The sequence below is a fragment of the Pagrus major genome, chromosome 21 (genome assembly GCF_040436345.1).
Source record: "Pagrus major chromosome 21, Pma_NU_1.0".
Taxonomy (NCBI): Eukaryota; Metazoa; Chordata; class Actinopteri; order Spariformes; family Sparidae; genus Pagrus; species Pagrus major.
The window spans coordinates 16,096,976-16,117,147 of record NC_133235.1 but is presented as its reverse complement, the minus strand read 5'-3'; the positions used below and the strand labels follow the sequence as shown (position 1 = coordinate 16,117,147).

The window sequence follows — 20,172 nt, the reverse complement described above, 5'->3', positions numbered from 1 at the left end:
GATTGATTTGTCGATTATTTTAATGATTTACTGATTAATTAATAATTTAAACGGCAAAATGACCTCTCTGAATTCCTTCATTTGCCCTACCAACAGACTCTTCATTTACTGTCATAAATGACAAAGAAAAGCAGCAAATCCTTACAACTTAAGATACTGGAACCAACAAATGTTTGACATTTTTGCTTAAACGATGAAAACGATTATAAAAATAGCTGGCAATTAATTTTCTTTCAATCAACTAATGGATTAATCGACTAATCGTTTTCATGTCCTTAGTTCAGAAGTTCCACACTCAGGTAATGTGATGATAACCGGGCAACCCATGTAGTCCACATGATCCACAATCAAATGTTGGGCATGTAAGCTTATCATGACTAGTTTCATCAGCAGTGTACTGGAGCATGGTTTCTCTAGTTTGTGTTCATGTTTTCACTTATGTGTGGGAGTGTGTTCATATTAAAATACAGTCCCTCATGCAGCCCAAACATGTTGAGATCCTTAAAACAACAACTTGCTTCTACCTGACAAACAAAGCCGAGGAGGCTGACTCAGTGTCATCACAACTCACTGCTCCTCCTCCTCTGCTCCCTCTCCTCCTGTTTCATTGTGTAAACATGACAGAGCCCCCACTCGTTATCTGAAGCTGGAGACAGATGGAATTGGTGAGCGTTACAAGTGCAGCACAACAAGACAAGTGGGCAAACTCGAGTCATTGATGGAGCAAATAGGGTTTTGTGAGAGGCTGTTTGGCTGACACACTCGGGGATCGAGCCTGCTGATTTAGTTGACGTTATTCACCCTTTTTAACACCATATCTGAGTGAATCACCAGATGTTAAATTTAATGACAAAGATTTGCATCCATTGCCTTTCAGCTCTGCCTTGCATGCTTGAGAATAAAGCTAACAGGTTGTTTGTCTCACCTCTGAGCAAAATGTGCTTTCCAATCATTTCCACACTTGCAAAAAGATGTATTTCAACATAAACCAAGCCTCTCTGGCGCCGTCTCAAATGCTGTTACGATTTGTGCCATCTCATTACCAAGCCAAGCTAAATAGGATGATGACAAATAGAATGTGTTCTGCATCTCCTTGAAAGTTTGCCAATATAATAATTCTCACTTGTGTTTTATTGGCAAGAGGGGAGAGGATTAGATTAACCTTTAATATTGAACCAAGCGATAAAATCTAAATGGGGCTTGGTTGGCAAATAGATTTTAACTTATTGATTTCTCATCATTTCCCTTCTCTCCGTCATTGAGGGATAAAAACACTGCTCTCAAACATCCGGCATTTGTAGGACGAGTCTTTTTTTGTCTTTGTATTTTGATGAATGGAATTTATAATAGAGTTTCTATCAATCCAAAGATAAAAGCATTTTCTCATTTATGCTAGAATTTCTAGCACTAACAGGAAAGGTCGAATCACATTCGTTTACCTGCTTCCTGCATACTTGTATAGGATTGGCCCTTTTACTTAGTTACTGTTAAACCTAAGGACCGGATTGTGAGATCTTTCTGTTGCAACCACCTGCCTGTAAACACAACAGATCCAAGTTACGTTGCTGGATCAAATACACATACGTAGATATATAAAGTTGTTGCAGGTCTTATGTAACCCTTACAAAAGTATTTTAGTGCTCATAGAATACCACATCAGTCTTTAGTAGCTGACTTTAAAGATACATTACATGACAAGATAATATTTGTTATTTGCCTTACCTCACCGTCGACAATTTGACACTCAATGTAGTCAAGTTTCAAAACATATTCACTGAGTTTTTATGAAAATGTTCTCATTCAGTGTCAATGTTATGACTTGTTGTTGAAAGGTGCTTTACACATACTCCTGCCTTGCCTCTTGTGGGTGTTGAATGCAATACAGAGAAAGTCAAACACATAGTGATGTAGAATTTGATACTCACACACAAGAAATGGGACAGTAGTGTATCCTTACATGTCGACTTAAATAGCATTAAAGGTCCTATTTGTAAGGTAGTTGATTCCCAACTTGACACACTATGGGTTGGTGGGCGGCCCAACGTACAAACCCAATGTGTCAGTATTTGAGGAGTTTGGAATTAGACTCAACAATCAACTGTCTTACAAATAGAAAAAATTGGACCTTTTAAAGCGTTAAAATATGATGTGTTTTGATATTTGTTATTCACCCCAAGTGTTGCCTTTAGGGGGCAAAAATCTATCTTGGAAAAAAACTATGAATCTAAAGCCACACTAGCAGCTCTTTGAGGCACAGCAGGTTTGAGCGAATGTTAACATCTGCACGCTATTATGCTCACAGTAACAATACAATGCAGGTAAAATATTTGGATAGTTCTCCACTTTAGTTTTGCGTGTAAGCATGCAAACATTTGCTAATTAATACTAAACACTAGGAACAGCTGAGTCATTATTTTTGCAGGTATTGGGTCATAAACTGCAGGATTGGACACATTAGAATTTGCCCTGGTGATGATGTTAGATTAAAAGTTCAGGATAAATAAAGATACTAGGATACATCATCTAAGAGAGGTGGTGGACCGACCAACAGACAACATTGTCTTTTCTGACCGTGAGCATGGTTTAAAACCTCTTTCTGCTAATGATAGATTACCAATGTTACCACTACTTCAATTCTTTTGAAATAGTATTTCAGTATACTGAAAATGAAATGTAGTTCATTTTAGCGTGCTATCATGCCATGTACAACCCTAATTCCCAAAAAGTTGGGAGGCTGTGTTTCCCTGCCACTGAACTGAAAGTTGGATAAAACCTGCTCCAGTCATTATATTAAACTCTTGTCCATGTTGCAGGTTCAGCCTTCATGATGGTGAATACGTCCGGACGCTTTGCAGGACAGAAGGCCTTACTGCTGACACCTCAGCTGAGAGAGAATGACACCCACTGCGTTACCTTCCACTACTACATTGGAGGCAGAGACAACAGCCACCCAGGTCACCTAAATGTGTATATCAAAGAAAACAACAGTCCCATGGGGATGCCTGTTTGGAACGTGTCGGGTCCAGCCACTCGCTCCTGGGGACAGATAGAGCTGGCCATCAGTACCTACTGGCCCAACTTCTACCAGGTGAGGAAGTGTAGTCTGAATCCAGCTTTCTTTTTGCATAATGCCTTATCTCAAATCTAGGCTGCTCATTGTAAGCAGCCATTATAGTCAAGCTAAAGCCGTTAAAGCTTGTTCACTGGGTGGAGCAAGACAAATTTATTATTTGCGAACAATCGCACAATAGCCCATTAAAACTAACCTAAGATTATTGATTTCTGGGGCTACATCGGTATCCATGGCAATCTGTTCTCTCCCCCTATCATCTGAGCCACTTCTCTTTTTCCAATTCTGAGAACTCATTTTCACTTACCAATGCACATGACTGCTGGCCGGGGCAAGGTGATTTCACACTTGCCTGGCTATTAGTCTTCGCCGGGCTTGTTCCACGAGTCCACCAAATGTTAATTGATGCAGAGAGACCCCTTAACCTCCCAATGGGAGGCAGTCCCTTGGTGAATTATTTCATTATGGCCTGGCAGTGCTGGTCCACAGTGAAGCTGAGCGGAGTCCTCATTGTCTGCTCATCATAGCAAACCTGATAACTTAGTTAACAAGGCACACCGCTGGGCTTCTCACTGCTGAATGCAACATAGGAGCCATAATGAGAGGCACATGGACAAAAGAAAGAAAGAGGGCAACAGATGACAGACAGAATGTGCTACATCTACTAATAATACTCACTGTTAACAGGATGGTGACCCTCGTGTGAGAAAATGATGCAAAGCCAGTCTGATTGAATGTTTTTATTTCGGCTCAAGTCACTTAAAGGGTAACTCCACCAATTTTACACCTGAAAGTGTGTTTAAAGGTCTTGGGGAGTACTACTACTTAATGGCTAAATTGCATTGTGGGTAATGTAAGCACCAGGTTTTGAAAAGCAATCCACGGGTTTAGCAATACACTCCTATAACACTGCTGGACTCACTATTGACAGTTTTAAAACAAATAATCAAAACTGATGCAGCAGAACCAGAGATATCACTTTTTTTATTCCACATATTTTTCTTTCTTTTCAAAACCTGGAGCCTACATTACCCACAATGCAACTTAACCACTGAGTGACATCAATGGAGGTAATTTATCAAATTCCATGCAGCTTCCTCTGGAGCCACAAAAGCTCACTTTAATGTGTAAAAATGGTGGAGTTACCCTTGAAAGATTGAAGTCTGTCTGTAGTAGAGACACAGCCGGTCGGTTTGGATATATCCCACAGCAAAAGTCCAATCAGTTATTGATCCTGTTATGAAATTATGGGGAAAAAAAACCCATTTCACTCGGGTTTTATTTGTAAAGTTCAGATAGATTGACTTTAGCTGCTTCTCCAGTGCCACAAACAAATCAACACCTTCAAACAAAAACCATGTATTGCTTTTGAATTTTAAGTGAAGTTCAGTGACGGTTAAACATTTTGAGATACTGTTCATGCTGTGTTTCAGCAAATCTCTGCACATAGGGTGAGCGTTGAGGCCCCAAATGACATATTATGCCTTCCAGTGTGTTCAGGGAAATTCCCAGCATCTGTTGCCTTTCAAACCCCAGCGGAAGGTCTGTCTGTGTTTGTAATTGTTCCGGACCCAAACTGACAACATGGGTAAATGCGAGGATGCTAATGATCTTAGCACCACGCTCAGTCAAGAAAAAGAGAGACCAATGCTTAAAATTGTCACTAATTAACAACATGGCACTAATTATAGGTATCTTTAATTGCATAGTAACCTACGCAATTGTCAAAGGGAAGCCACCTGATACTTGGAAATTATTTTTTAATTACCGGTAAGGCTTTTAGTCATCATGAGCCTTTCAGCCTTTGATAATTACTCTTCTGTCAGGTCATCCCGAAAACTTTTAATTGAGATTGTCATGCATTTCCAAAACTGCTGAACACAAACAACTATAATTTCCGGCAAATGTGATGCATCGTCTAAATATATCCCACTCAAAATATATACTGAGTGTTTAAGATGTACATCCATTATTTATCCCGATATGCAGCAGTGCACCAATGAGAGAGAAAAACCCAAATGTCCTCATCTATCTTGATTTTAATACAGTGTAACTTATGGCAGAGCTAATCAATCCTGCTGTAATGTAGCACTTAGCCAAGTCCCTTAGGGATAGCAGGTGCGGTGATGTAGACATTGAATGTAGGGTTCACTGTCTGTCTCTCTGACAAATGAGAATGGTGAACTTTCCCGTGACATCAACAGCTTTCGTCCCATGTGAATATTTTCACTCTGTGGGTCAGGCCCAATTATGCATCGCACTATCATTGATGTTGAAATCAATTATATCACAGCTATTAGGCAGGCTGACTGATGTCTGTTGCACAAACAAAGGATTTCAATTAGAGAGTGAGGTCTAGTTCATTTGTCTGGTGGCAATATATGGAGTGGTTGGCCTTTTAATTTCCTTTAAATTAGCCTGTAATGAGGCCATAATTGGCACCCAAGACATTCACTTTCATATTTCATGAGACAAAAAAAGAAATTTATAATTAGACAGCCTTATCTGAAGGCATCCTGCCTCCCAGATGACAATGGTAACTATCTCCTCCTCCACATTCCTCGGCTACAAAGGGAATCTCAGAGATGTATGTGTGTGCAGCCTCACTATGACTAGCAGGACACAAGTTTCTGGGTGACACCATATACGGTACATATCCATTAATATATACCGATCACTGGATGATATAGGGTTATATTTAGTGAATGATGGCATGCAAAACATGTGTAGTGCGACTGTGTGTGGTGTAAATGGTCTCTGCACCACACCCTCGGTTTGGGAAGGGCCCGGCATTCTGTTTCCCTTTTTATCACACTGCAGACCAGCGAGTACATAACTCTGACATTCTGCTGGGACACGCCTTCTGTTGGGGCTTACTACCATTTGTTTTGGAGGAGAGCTTGGCCCTTAAAATAGGGTCATGTTGGTGCTACGCAGCACAGTTGCACTTGATTTCAGAGGTTATGTTGTCGGAGATGGCAACAAACATGTCAACTAGGAAACATTAGACACAGAGCAACTGTGAAATGCAACAGCAGCCACTTCCCATGGAAGAAATACCGTTTAAATTTACACTTAACGACTGGCTCCCTAAAGAACATGTGTTCACACTTAGTTCTTGTGGTTTCTTTTCAAGCAGGTAGATTTGGTTTCATTTTTCCAGGTATCAGGTATTCACATCTGAGATTTCTACCCCAGTTAACAGTTTTTATAGAGACTATTTCTCTAATAGAAAGCAATGCCAACTATTCTGTCAACATGAAAAATAGCTGACAGGGAGGTCTGTGGATTATCCAGAGTGAACAGTAACCAAGCTGTTCTCATATTTAAACTAAGCCTGGTTATCATTGAAGTGTTTGCTAAATGAAGATGTATAGATTGCACCACATGAACTCATTCTCACATAGAGATTACAGTAGTTAGTAGCAGTAGTAGTAATAGTAGTAGTAGGAGTAGTAGTAGTAAATATTTGCACTTAGTAACTGCCAGGTGAAACAGCTTGTTTCACAGCTAAGTGAAACAACCAACCAAGCTAACGTTAGCTTGCTAACATAATGACCTCATGAGATAAAAAAGTAAAAGAAGTAATGGAATATGCTCGACACATCTGACCTGACATTTTGCTCAAAATGCTGTTTAGTAATGATGTAAACGTGACAGATTTTAAATACATACACTTTACAGTATACCTCAAATTACATAACATTAGCCAAAATGTTAGACGTTAGGGCCAGATAACAATGGTTAGGTTTGCTTAATCTGTTATTCCACACTCATTCTACATACTGTAAATGCTGCTAACTCTGAAATACTCATATTTCCCCAGTGTTTTCATATGATTAAACAAAGTCACACTCATATTTACAAAAGGATTGCCAGTCAAGTTATCCTGCTGCCTTAAACTATTATATTTGGAAGTTACTGTATTAGTGCGTTCATGTGGTGTCAGAATCATGAGGAAAAACTAATTCCTAACTGGAAAATTCACGTGCTGACCTCCACAAGTCAGAGCAATAACTCAGAAGGTGGGCGAAAAAACACAAAGAAAACATGTTTTCTTGACTTTCATCATACACAGTAAATTTTCACTTGAAAATTTGTATTAATTGATGTCTTGCATATAAATTTTTTTGATCACATGTACTTTGTAATATGGTATTAGGTTTAAACTGTGTGTGAGTGACATAGAGTAGTTAGAAAGTAAAGCAATATTTTAGTTGTTTTGTGAAATGCACCCTTTGCAGCAAGAAGTCTGAGACAAAAACAGGTTTTAATATAAAGCTTCAAGCAGCAATCAACATGTTGTTTAAGCATTCTGAGCAGTAGGATACAACACATCTTCTATACAGCGTCTATGTTGTATCCACATTGTGGCTTAAAACCTCATGAACACACAGAAGTTGGACCAACGACTTCCCAAAACAGGAAATGGGACCAATTGAGAAGCATCTGAATGCAGGATCAGTGACAGCTTGTGATGCTACAGTGACTTCCTGTTTACACATGTGATTGCTTTGGATTTGACAGCATTACAGAAATTTCCAGCAACAAATTCTCTGATCACTCAGATCTGTTCCAGCTAAGACATTTTCATCTTTCCAGTCCTGGAAAGAGATGTTACTGTTCTGATTCAATGCACAAACAAAATTTCATTCGCCTACATTGCAATGGGGTGAGGGCAAAAATCTCATCACCTGGATAATTAAAATCAAGTGATTAGATAACGGTAAGTGGGAAGTGAGGTTTGGGTGAATTGAACCCTTAAACATAGCTGTGATATCTCACCTCCAATACACCGCGTGCTTGCCACAGACTGTGTGCTAATCGTCTCAAGGCTCAAACTTAATTTAACACTTGCATGTCATAACACCTATCGACTGTGACATATTGTGGAAATAACGTCAGCGGCCTGCAGCTGTGTGACCAGCTGCAGCTCTGCAAAGTGCAGATCATATTAGCAGGAGCTGGACTTCTCTGTGCAGCCTCACTCAAGTGCCATTTGAAGACATGTGCCCATTTATCACTGGCGTTATGAGTCTCCTCTCTCCTTCTCAGATTGTGTTTGAAGCCGTAACCTCCGGGCAGCGTGGCTTGCTGGCCATCAAAGACGTCGTGGTCCAGGGCCACCAGTGCAGTAAGTCCTTTTTCCCTTCACCGTAAAAGAATATCATCAAAGAGTCATTGTCCTTTCCATGACACCCTCCCAAATACCTGTACCGTTGTTCTATCCAAGGCCTCCCAGTCAAACAAAAGGCCTTCAGAGAGGATACTACAGTCAGTCCAAAGTGTAAACCTCCCTCCTCTTGGCTCCCTGAAGATTTACGAGCATACAGTCGACATGCTCAAGTGTGCTCGTGATTTAATGTTGCAGTGGCTCTATTAAATCTATCCTTTGAGAAATGGGTGAAATAGTGCAAAAGAAAAGGGGACGAAAAACAAATACCACCGTACAGTGTGCTGCTGCTGCTCGTGTTTGGATTCCACTATGTTTCTCCTCCCTGAAGGATATTCAGTTAAGCATCTCATCTCTCAGATGTTGAGATTTCTGCTACCGTGGCTGAATATAAGTACAAGCACTTCAGAGTGCGCTGCGGAGCTAATGAACATGTCATCACTCGCATATTTAGAATTTTTCTGCTCCGGCTTTTGGGATAGTCTGCTGTTGCCGTGGGAGTACAAGGATGAGGGCTCTTCAGGATTCTTCATCGCTACGCTTTTGAGTACTGAGAGCCATGTTAGTCCGTATGGCACTCCTTAAGTTTATACTAAGAGGTGCTCACACTCTACAGTCTAAGTCTTAATCAATACCACATGAGGTCTCATCAATTGATTTATACATTATTCTACCCCACATAACTGAAGTATCAAGCTCGGATTGTTAGGCGCTAATGACCTGGTAACCATCTGAAAGCAGCTGAATTCCTACAAATGTTATGTCAATAAGATGGATTTATTATAGTGAAAGGTGTTGCATATAAATGTATTTGAGTAAATCAATGACACCTTGCGACGTGATCAATGTTCAAATGCGTAAAAGTGTTGGCGGATCGATAACCCACTCAGTGGCAATCGGGTTTCTTTGAGTGATAAGCAAAGTGATCAGAGCGACTCCTCTGTGGAGCACAGCCAATTCATTTTCTATTTATATGACCGTGTGGAATATCTAGCACAAAGGTGTGATTATGCCACCGGGTGGTCTGCGTCTCCCTGTCATTAAAGAAGACATTAGTGATGAGAAAAATAGATTTGTCTTATTTGGCAGCGGATGGATTGACAGGACAAAGTTATAAAGGAGGTGCAGTTCAAAGACGAGGTTATAAAATATTAAGTAGAAGTGAAAGTCTTGATGATGAAAGTGATAGAATTAGCTTTTGCCAAGTCTTTAGAGATTTGGTTATGTTTCGAATCAAGGTCGCTCCACTGAATTGCCCTATTTTTCGATGCAGAATAGCGGTACTAATCAAAAATGTTCTACATAAGTTACTTTCTGTGGACTATCCCAGTCAGTGAGCATGCTGGTAATGAGCACAGCTGGAGAAAAGAATAATGTTTTTGGAAAAAATTCCCTCTCAATCAATAAAAGGATGCAGTTAAAAGACAGAAGAAATTGGGTTTTTGGTAGGTGTGAGATCTGCCTCTGGTGTCTCATTTTTAGGATTTAGGTGGAATGTTCCTCACAAAGCAATGCTGGCTTCCGGCACTGAAGGGTATCAGAGAGTGTAATAAAGAGCAGTATCCATTCAAGGTTACTTCTCTCAGTTGTCCAATTTTACATGCAGATTTTGGCACAAGGAGTTACGAAGTGGGTAAAAGTGTAATTGGCGTTGGCATAGTCTTAATGCTGGCGATGAGCAGCTTCTCTAGCACCCAGCTCTGGTGATTAATTCTCATGAAGTACAAACCCATTTTAGGGAAGTTGGACTCTGTGTCTCACCATTGCACCTGTCTGAAAAATACTTGCATTTCTTTCACAGTGAACACACCTCACTTCCTGACTATAAAAGGAGTGGAGGTCAACGCAGGACAGACTGCATCTTTTCACTGCACCGTCAATGGACGCAAAAGGGACAATTTCCGCCTCTGGCTTCAGGTGAGATCCATTTTTATCCTCTTACTTACACTCTAGATCAAAGACAAGATCAGAGGGAGGAATCACTATTAGAAGCGGGCCCTGTGGAAATTAATGTGTTTTACTGAACAGACCCTACTGTCTGAATATGTAATCTTCTGATCTGGAGTGCTGTTGTTGCCAGCAGGTCTAAGGACGACTCCATGCCTATGTCTTTGTTAAATGGGATATTAGGAGCGTAGGATTTGCCATTTAATGTATGTGAGATCAACGCCTGGTTTGAGGGGATAACGATGTCTTTCATAACAGGAATGATTCCCAAATCAACATTTTATCCAAGTTAAATCAGGCCAGATTTTAGCAACTGTAAACCAGTTTGTGTGATCTGTCTCGCAAAAATGAGACGAAAATAAAATAGATGGTGAGCAAAAAATAAATTGATGATTAATCAGCATCAAAGAACAACCCATAATACTGTAGACACTGTGTGCCTGTTCAATAAATCACATTATTTGGGTCCAAATAGCTGGGTAAGAGAGAGTAAAAAAAGAAGCTGAGGCAGGACTACTTGGTTATTTTTAACATGTTTAACCCTAATTACATAGCGCCAAATGTAAACAGTTACACCACAACCATAGACAGTACATCTTCCTGATTGGCTAGCAGATGTCTTTTAAAGTTGTAAAACAGAAGACCTCAAACATAGCTCTGGTTAGCCACAACTCTAAATGCAAAGTAATTTAAATGGTAAGTAATTGTTGAAACAGTTATAATGTACTGGATATTTCAAGATACGGTACGAATTAACTCAAAAGAAAATGGGCAGCTAAGCATTTTGCCTGATACAAGAAAACAACGGACATGGAAGTGAAAGAACGCCATGGGGGCTTAAATCATGTAAACATACAGACAGTTGAATAATTAAAGGAAAACCTAAATAAAAGAGTGGAGAAACATAACAAATGGCGGCTGATGTGTTAGACAGCACTCACAAACCACCAAATGTGGGAATATCTTTGGGAAGAATGGTGTTTCATCCCTCCAGTTGAGTTCCAGAGACTTGTAGAAATCAATGCCAAGGAGCTTTGAAGCTGTTCTGGCAGCAAATGGTGGCCCAGTACCTTTTAAGAGACTGAATGTTGGTTTTTCCTTTAATTTGTCACCCGTCTGTTTATCATGGCACGTAGTCATGTACCATATTTACACAAATTATGGAAACTATTTTCTTAAGTGGAGCCAGATTTTTAACTACTTGATATTGCCATGAAATGTCCCTTGTTGATTGCTTACATTCGCACTATTTTTTGGATTACAAGTTTTCAGAAATTTGATGTTTAAATCTGGAAATGAGGCATTGTCAAGTTAAAATTGCACAAACACGCATACATTTCCAGGCCAGAAATGTGAAATGTTGGTTAAAGCCCGGTTCAAGATTCATTTTGTTGACATATTGGAGTCAAAGGTGGATACGTAGATAATTTTTGGATATTTATTTTTTATCACTCCAGAAATCAGAAAATGTCATCAACCATAAAAAGTAATTTTTTGCCATCTTCTTTGGAATAAAATGTAAATTTGTCTCTAAATGATATATGAACAAACTCCACTGGAAGATTCCTCAGAGTATAGATGGGAATAAAACTGGGAGGCTTGGTGCATGTGAGTGAAAACGACCTTTAAAGATACGAGTTGTAAAATTCCATACATTTTTAAACAGATATCACCAAGAAACTTACCCAGTTGTTTGCTTTCATTGAGACAATTATTTTTTGTATTACAAGTATTCTGATATTTATGTTTAACTGTGCAAATGAGGATATCTAATTAAATATGCACTAATTTGCATACATGCCCAGAACAGATATCTGCCTAAAATACACACCTAAATGTCTATTTTTTGACATTTTTGTTCCACCAGTCTGAAAGAAGACATGAAAGCAAAATAACCCCAAATCTCAAAATTGACCAGTGCATGAAAAAATGATGTTCTCACCTGTAGTGCATCCCCTAATTTAAGAACCAAAATGCCTTTTTGCCAGCCTTTCATCCACTTTTAAAAGCTGGTTTTGGGAAACAAAAGTAGCTCTGAAATCATTTGAAAAATTCAAGACAGGACACTCACACGCTGCTTCATTGTGCCCTTGTGTTTGAGATTTCACCTGTGTCTGGGAGGCGGGGGATTACAGTTGTTTCGGATCACCGCAGTATGGTCTTAACCTATATAGATGCTGGCTCTGTGGATACTGTGTACTATATCTGGCACAACTGAGCTGCACAGCAGTCTTGAATTGACCTTGTTCTGAGCAGCAAAGGTAGTGCATCTGGCAGACATAACCCTGCCGGCTCTGCTGCTAAGCACACTGTCACACATGTGATCAGTGGGAGCATGACGCTGGGTAAAGGTCCTCTGCCAGGTACTCCATCATTTTAACAAACACGTCCTCATTAGCACAGGAGCTGGAAAACAAACATTAAGTGAAGTCCCCCGATGACAGTAATGAAGAAATATTTCTAATGAACAAATGTCCCCCATCTGCCTGCTGTGAGGGGTGACAGCTGGGGAGAGCCCGCTGTGTGTTTGCGTGCGTGCATGTGTGTGCATGCATTCCTGTGTGATAAATGTATTCCTACTATCAGCCACCGATGGGAATGATAGGACACAAACAAGCACGTGCAAGAGCACACAACAAGTACGCTCAACCAGAGTTTGTGAAACACACAAGGTCAGGCCACTTTGCTTATTAAACCTTCCCGTTTTGGAGGCTCACTTGTGTTTGTCTCGGTTCCAAACAGGGCATCGGTGGACGGGAGGCCCCCATGAAAGCCACTAAACCTTGGAACAACCGACGCTTCATAGGCACTTTCGACGTAGAGAACACAACCAAGGGCGACTCGGGCCGCTACCGCTGCATCGTCCACTCAGACAAAGGGGTTGGAGTGTCCAATTATGGAGAACTAACCATAAAACGTGAGTATTGGTCCCAGAGCAGAGAGAAACACAAACACTACCTATCTGAGTGAACACAGCACAGACAGCGGGAATGTTTTCCATCCGCACGACCTCTATGCATACAGCAAAGTCAACAGGAGATAAACAGGAAATGCTGCGTGTTCGTAGATGAAAATGTCCTCTTAGGCGATACTAAAAATACTAGCTTTTTATGTTGATTTGTTATCCAGTGGACTTTAATACTTTCCTGTGTAAAGGCTGTCCTTGACTGCGCACAATTCCACCTAAAAGATCACAAAGGCAAGAGGCACCAGGGTTTACAGTAACCTCACTGATATTTCACTCCTCTAGTCATTTGATATGAATTTATGGAGTCGTCTGAAACTAAATCCTGCAAGGCCTCACTTTCCTACAGCCCTATAGCCCGGTAATGGCCTTCTATATTTCTTCACCTCAATTTTCTCCCTGTGCTCTCAATTGAATTTACTGCCCCGATTTTTTTTCTCCATTTTTTTTTTTGTCTCCAAGCTTTATGTGATTGATAGGTTTAATCCTGGCTGTCCAGATCGAGGTCTGTCAATCATGCGAGAATGGCCGGGCCCAGACACAGCAGAGTGAAGAGAGAGATAAAGTCTCTCTGCCCGAGTGTATCAGTGGGTTTCAGTGGTGTACTCAAAGAAAATTTACTGACACTCCGGAGGCACTCAAAACCACACTCGTGCATAAATTCAGCAACACAATCACTCGCACATCCTCCTCGCACTTACACGTACTCGCTAGATGGTAATATTTCTGCTGATCACTGCTTTCAATGTGTTACTAGATATCTTCTTGCACAAGACAAACCAGTTAAGTGTAAAGTGCCTTTGTCATAAATATTTAAAATAAAGTAATTTTCTAGATTTAGGCATTCGTCGATTCTTGTAATGCATCCCTGCTTTAAATTCTGCAGAGATTTCACACCTCTATGACTCCGGCATAAGCCAACGTCGTCCGGGGAAGAAAAGAGGCGTTTTCACGGTTATAAGTGTCACACATAAAAAAGCTGATATCTCCTCTTATCGTACCAGTCATAAAACAAGTGCTTAACCCTCCTAGCAATGTGTCTGAGTCGTAAATCCTCCTTAAATGTGTGTTCACCGCGTCCGTGACTCGTTTTTGGAGGAGTGACCACGGAGCGATTCTGTGGATTATGAGCCTGCTACAAACGGCACATCGGCTCACTCTCCCCCCGCCGCTCATTACCATACACTGCCTTTTTCTACAACATGAGGAGAGTGAATGCTTGATTATCCCAGATAATCACTTCTGCCTTTCATGCCAGTATTCAGTCAGATTTATGTGCTTTTGTGGAAGTGCACTGCATGTATTTCTAGAGCGCCATACGGATTGGCCCCGTGCAGCCCCTTTCCTGTGCCCTCCTTGTGGTGGGCTCTCCCGTAGTGCAGCCAGTGGTTCTGAAAGGGGGATAATTACTCCCTGTCCAAGTGCTGGCTCCTTTCTTGGCCTGGTTAGAATCACCTGGAGCCCGCAGAGAGTCCGCTGGGCCCCGACGTAGTATTCTGGGCTGTGTTACCTAGTCAAGGCTGCCGAGGCGAGGCCGTGTCACCACTAATGAGAATAGCCACCAAAAATCGAAGGCCAGCCAGCCAAGCTCGTCATTTTCCTGTGGCTACCTCTTCTCCTATCAGGGCCAGATCAATGCTTTACTCACAGCCGCCCAATTAGGAAGAGTGCACAACGTAATGAGGAACTCTTGCATGTTAGCAGGATAGGCTCTGTGGATGCAACGGGCAAATGAAAGAAGGATTTTATAAAGACTCAGGTCTCACTAATCTAACAGCAGAGCAGAGTGGCAGCTCTTATTATTGCTCTCAGTGTGGTGAATTGTAAATGGATGGCAGGAAACATGTGCGTGTCTGCAGAATGTGCTATTTATGTATGTTTTGCAGCTCTGAAACGATTAGTCTATTGATCGATAAGTCACTGGAAAGAAAATGAAATGACAATTTGAAGACCAGATTAATCATTTTAGTCATTTATTTAGCATAAATGTCAAAGTGGTTCAAATGCGTGTCAAATGTGAAGATTTGCTGTTTTTTCTCTGTGCTATATAACTGTAAATTGAATGTATTTGTGTTTTAGACAGTTGGTTTAACAAAAAAGTCACCATGATGAGCATTTTTGACAATTTTATACACTTTGTAGACACATTAAGAATAGGCACATTAATTGAAGATGTAAATAATAGTTAGTTCAAGCACTAGTCCATTGCTACTTAGTATGTCTTTATCATTCAGCCCGGGGGTCCATGTGCATGCCAGTGTGTGTGTATTTGTTGCATGTGCATGAGCGTGCATTTGTGTGATTGCGTTCTGGCAGGCGGGCAGGTGCTGCAGCAGAGGAGGACGCAGCTGTCGCGAGGCCGTTTGCCTGTCTGGTCAACATCATGACAACAGCTGCTCGCTGACCCCCGCGTATGGCCGCCACTGTCATCTGCGCGCTGTCACCCATCTCCAGCCAGCACGGGGCTCGCTTCGGAGCCCTTTCCAGAGCCCCGCTGCTGCGACGGTGCCTCGTGAGGCTTAAACAGTGGGAATTGAGTTGTTAATATCCTAAAGTGTTCCAGCACTTGAGTGTATTTCACACCGGTAATCCGTTATTTTCAGTGCATCTGCTATGGCTGTTGAACAGAGGATTACTGCACCTACAGGAGTTATTACATCACTGTAAGCTGCTGTTGCTTTTTGAAGCAGTAACTTTTCAAAGTAAAATGAAATGCTTATTGCGGTCATACATTATGCTGCTTAGTCCTATTGTGACCGGAATGGTCTCAATTGATAACGGCAAAAATGAGATTGAGTGGCAGCAGAGGCAACTATGCATTGCAGTGCATCAAAGGCCTGTTCTCTGTAGAAAAGGAAGATTGGTGAGAAGATGATGTCATAGGTAATTATATCAGACTAAACAGAAAAAAACAGATAACTATAAGATGCAGTATAACAATTTTAGTGGTTCTTAGCTGGTTGAATTGGAGTTAAGTTTCTCATCCTGTGAACTAGTCATGTCTGAGTCAGCAGCTAGGAACACTGTCATATTTTTGAGCCATTTGGTCCTGTGGCAGGTGTAAACACAGAATGAGTGCGTCAGCAAATGTGTCAATAAAATCTGGTAACAACCTCTACTAAAAGTTGTACTTTTAGTAAGTTCTTTTACAAAGTTCTTACTTTTTTAATTTGTTTTTTTTCCGATGAAGATCGTATGCAGATAGATAAATTACTCCTGGTCCTCGAATGGTACATGCCATCTGCTTTTCTCAGGAGAAAAAATAAAAGCCAAACAACATCAAGGAAATCTAAGCACTAGATTCTCTGAAACCAACCCATTTAATACATTTTAGCCTCATTTGATGTTTTAACTTTTAATGCTTAACACCATTACAATAACATTGTACTCTGAGGGATGGTGTGGCAGGGTGAGCCTGCGCTGCTTTCTGTTATTTACATTAATCCGAGCATATTGCCACTTAACTGAGTTAAACCCCTTTAAGACACAACAACAGACCATAAAAGACCATCAAAACAAGCCAGATTTTGGATCACCTCATTGTTCTGTCTGGCTCCTGCACGCAGACTGGTGTGCCGCGTGTGAGTCCAGGAGAAGTCCTGCCGGATTAGTTGGTTCGCTTTAGGTGATGTTTGACAGCCACACTGGAGGCTTGGATTAGTGGCAGTTTAGGGACCTGCGACAGAGGTCACCGTGGGGTAACCATCTGCTAAGGGAGAGCCTCCAATGCTTTGTAGGACACCTCAGCCTGCTCTCTAATGTGCCTGGAGACTTCACCCTCTCCATGACAACTCCATGAGAAGCAGCCAGGCGACTAATGGCGTTATTCTGTTACATGTGTGCGCTCATTAGAGCTACTCACCGTGGCCTCTGGGACGTGTACGTATTGTTGTGCATGACAAGGGTAGATTCCTAAGCAATGCCTTGGCTGTGGGTTTAGCTCTTTGTTGACAATGGCAGTTTTTTTTGGTTGCACCAGGAGATGGGGAGTGTACGAAGCATGAAAGACATGACGGTGGGATTGAGAAGGTGCACTTGTTTTGTTTTCTCTATATTCAAATGGAAATTAGAACAGGTTTTTTTTTTTGTGAAGAACTATTCTCACAAACATTAGAATTTACTAATTATGCCTCAATTCAAATGTTACTGTAGCCTCCCCTTTCCTGCTTTTATAATCCTTAAAATAATATGTTGATGAAGGTTCTCAGTCATCCATGTCATGGTAATTCAAACTCTAACCGGCGTTCATGTGGGTTGTTAGGGCTAGGTGCTCCTAGCTTAACAACCATTCACACCTGGGCTCACCTAGCCCTAACAACCCACATGAAAACGCCGGTTGGATCAACAACCCACAAGTGGCCCTAACGACTCTGAAACTCAGAGCTCACAGTGTCCTTAACGACTCTATAAGGACACTCCCACACACGGAGTTTAAAAGCCTGCAACTCCCCTCCAGTTAGTTAGAACTGAAGAAGCCCCTTGGATGAGAGGTGAAACGTCTTCAAGAAACTGAAACAAGTCCAGTCGCCTACGATACAGCACCTAGAAAAACTTTAATAACATTTTTGAGAAGTGTCTAAGGTTTAAGCAAGATTACACAAACATCGGTGACATAACAGAGAAAAGGTCATCTTAAAGGTTGTCATTGAACACCACATTTGTATGAAAGAGGCCAACTTGTATTGAAGAACTTGAGATTACATTGCCGCAAAATCCAAACAGACACATTGAAGGTTCAAAGGGCCCAGAAATGTATTCATTTCCAAGGGTTGAACCATTCATTTTAGAGGAAAATTGAACTTCCATTAAACGTTTGCATAATAGAGTCTGGAAATGTGTCTCTTTTTTTTAAGAACCACAGACTGCAGGTTCATATTGTTATTGCTAATCATTGTGTGATGGTCTCTAACTTTGAAAGACCTGGACATTTTACCAGTGAGTCTGGTTCAAACAAAGGCGGCAACACAGATGAAGCTGTCCTCACAATGATAGTATGAAGAGTTTGATGTTGAAATACTGTTTCTCAGTCACTGTTTGTTTGAGTTATTTTGACAATGTTGTGGAGGGATAAAGCATTTGAAGCAGTTTGAATTGAACAAGTACAATTATTTGTCTGATTTGGACACACTGATTAAAACTTTGACTACCCATGCCCTGCTGTTGAACTGCAATACTGTCAGATATTCAACCTAGTGCTGCACTCAATTCTTCTCCACTATGATTTAGAGGGAAATTATGTCCTCTGTAGTGCACTACTGTTAATTAACAGTTGTCGTTACTATTTCTATAACTCAAGGGTCTAAATATGATGATCTTATAAAATATGATGCAATATCATCGATTAAGCTGCATAAAGAAGAAAGTATTTTTCGATGTGATATTGATGCTAAGATCTGAATACTTCCTCCCCAACTGTGTAAGAGATCTTTTAAAGGGGCCTTGTGGAGTTTTCTTGTAAACAACCAAAAGTTATGTTTACTTCCAGTGTTAGACACCAAAACTCACCGTGTGTATCCTTGAGGTCAAAGAATTTTTTTGAGCGCATTTTCTTCCTTGTAAAACATTTGCAAAGCTAATTTTTAAGCTAATTTTAAATTCAGCATTGTTTACATCAATGTTTACTAGCTAGCAGTCGTCTCTTCTTCTTTAAATTTGCAGAAGCATTTCAGCGTACATGTATATTGCCGTGTTACTACCACTTGTTGATCAATGGGATAGTGTGAAAGCATTGACAGGAAGGCATACTGCGTCACACAACCTAACTAAAATAACACAAGGCTTAACTGTGTTGTAAAAGTAAGACTAGTCGAGATAGTTAACATAATATCGAGTTTTGTCGTAGGCTTTCCCAGCAGTGGTTTTCAGCTTTAAATAGAGAAAAAGCAAAATTACACAACATAATGAGTTGAGAGATTAAGGCAGCTGCTGAATCAGACGAGAGAGATGACAACTACAGTAGTTGTCAATTATCAGAGGCTTTTCCATAGAAGTCCATGATTGAAATCAATATGTTGTTGAATAGGAGCATCATTTGCCAAGGTCTTGGTGACTGCAGTCAGTGTATTACTGGTGATGAGACTCCTCACCACATTGTAACTATTGATTGTTACGTGGCTCTTCTTAAATACCTTGATCATTGGAAAACATGAAGATACTTTTGTTGTGCTTCAAGATGAAAAAAATAGATTTTGAGCATCTTGTTTTCTTGGTACAAGCATTTATCCATTGTTTTGTGCTTTTTACACATTTAAAAATATATAATTGTTTTCTTTATCATAAAGACCTTCCATCATTTCACCATAATAGTTTGGCTATTTAACATCAATCATATACTTGTTGTTCCCCTAGAGCCCCCAGTGCCAATCGCACCACCTCAGCTAACTGCTGTCGGCGCCACCTACCTTTGGATCCAGCTGAACGCCAACAGCATCAATGGGGACGGCCCAATCATCGACAGGGAGGTGGAATACCGCACTGTGTCCGGCACCATGTACGACTTGCAGCCTGTAGACAAGACCACACATAAGATCGGCCACCTGGATCCAGACACAGAGTACGAGATCAGCGTTCTGCTGACCAGACCTCTGGAGGGAGGCACCGGAGCCCCCGGACCGCCGCTGAGGGCCAGGACCAGATGTGCTGGTGAGGACAAAAATACTATAACTTACAGCACATCTCTGAGATTTTAGAGAAATTGCACATTATATTGTTTCACAGTGACTAAAAAATCAATTCATTATATGTAGATGCAGGTGTGTAAAATAAATTGTGTATAAATTTTACCCAAGCTTTAAAAGTGAACTAGAGCCAGACAGAGAGAAGTTTTATTGTTGACAATCCAGTCAAACTACTCCTGTAACAGACCTTGCAACACAACGCAGAGGTTGGCAAGGAGCCTTTTCTCAACTCTAACTTGATAATTAATGACCCGTCAGTTACACATCAGAGACAAAGCCCACGGAACAGCAGTATTCATATTTGTTACAAAATCATTTGCAATTGTTCACAACTGAGATG

General features: G+C 40.8%; 1 protein-coding gene across 6 annotated transcripts in view; it reads left to right on the top strand.

Moving 5' to 3' along the window:
- Positions 1-20,172, top strand: part of LOC141017155 (receptor-type tyrosine-protein phosphatase mu-like) — a 176,297-nt gene that overhangs the window by 49,935 nt on the left and 106,190 nt on the right. For all 6 annotated transcript variants that reach the window (XM_073491785.1, XM_073491784.1, XM_073491783.1 and 3 more), the window contains exons 3-7: positions 2,814-3,088; positions 8,126-8,204; positions 10,045-10,160; positions 12,933-13,107; positions 19,504-19,797. In XM_073491785.1, the coding sequence (XP_073347886.1) occupies positions 2,814-3,088; positions 8,126-8,204; positions 10,045-10,160; positions 12,933-13,107; positions 19,504-19,797 (939 nt within the window). The remainder of the gene's footprint in view (positions 1-2,813; positions 3,089-8,125; positions 8,205-10,044; positions 10,161-12,932; positions 13,108-19,503; positions 19,798-20,172) is intronic.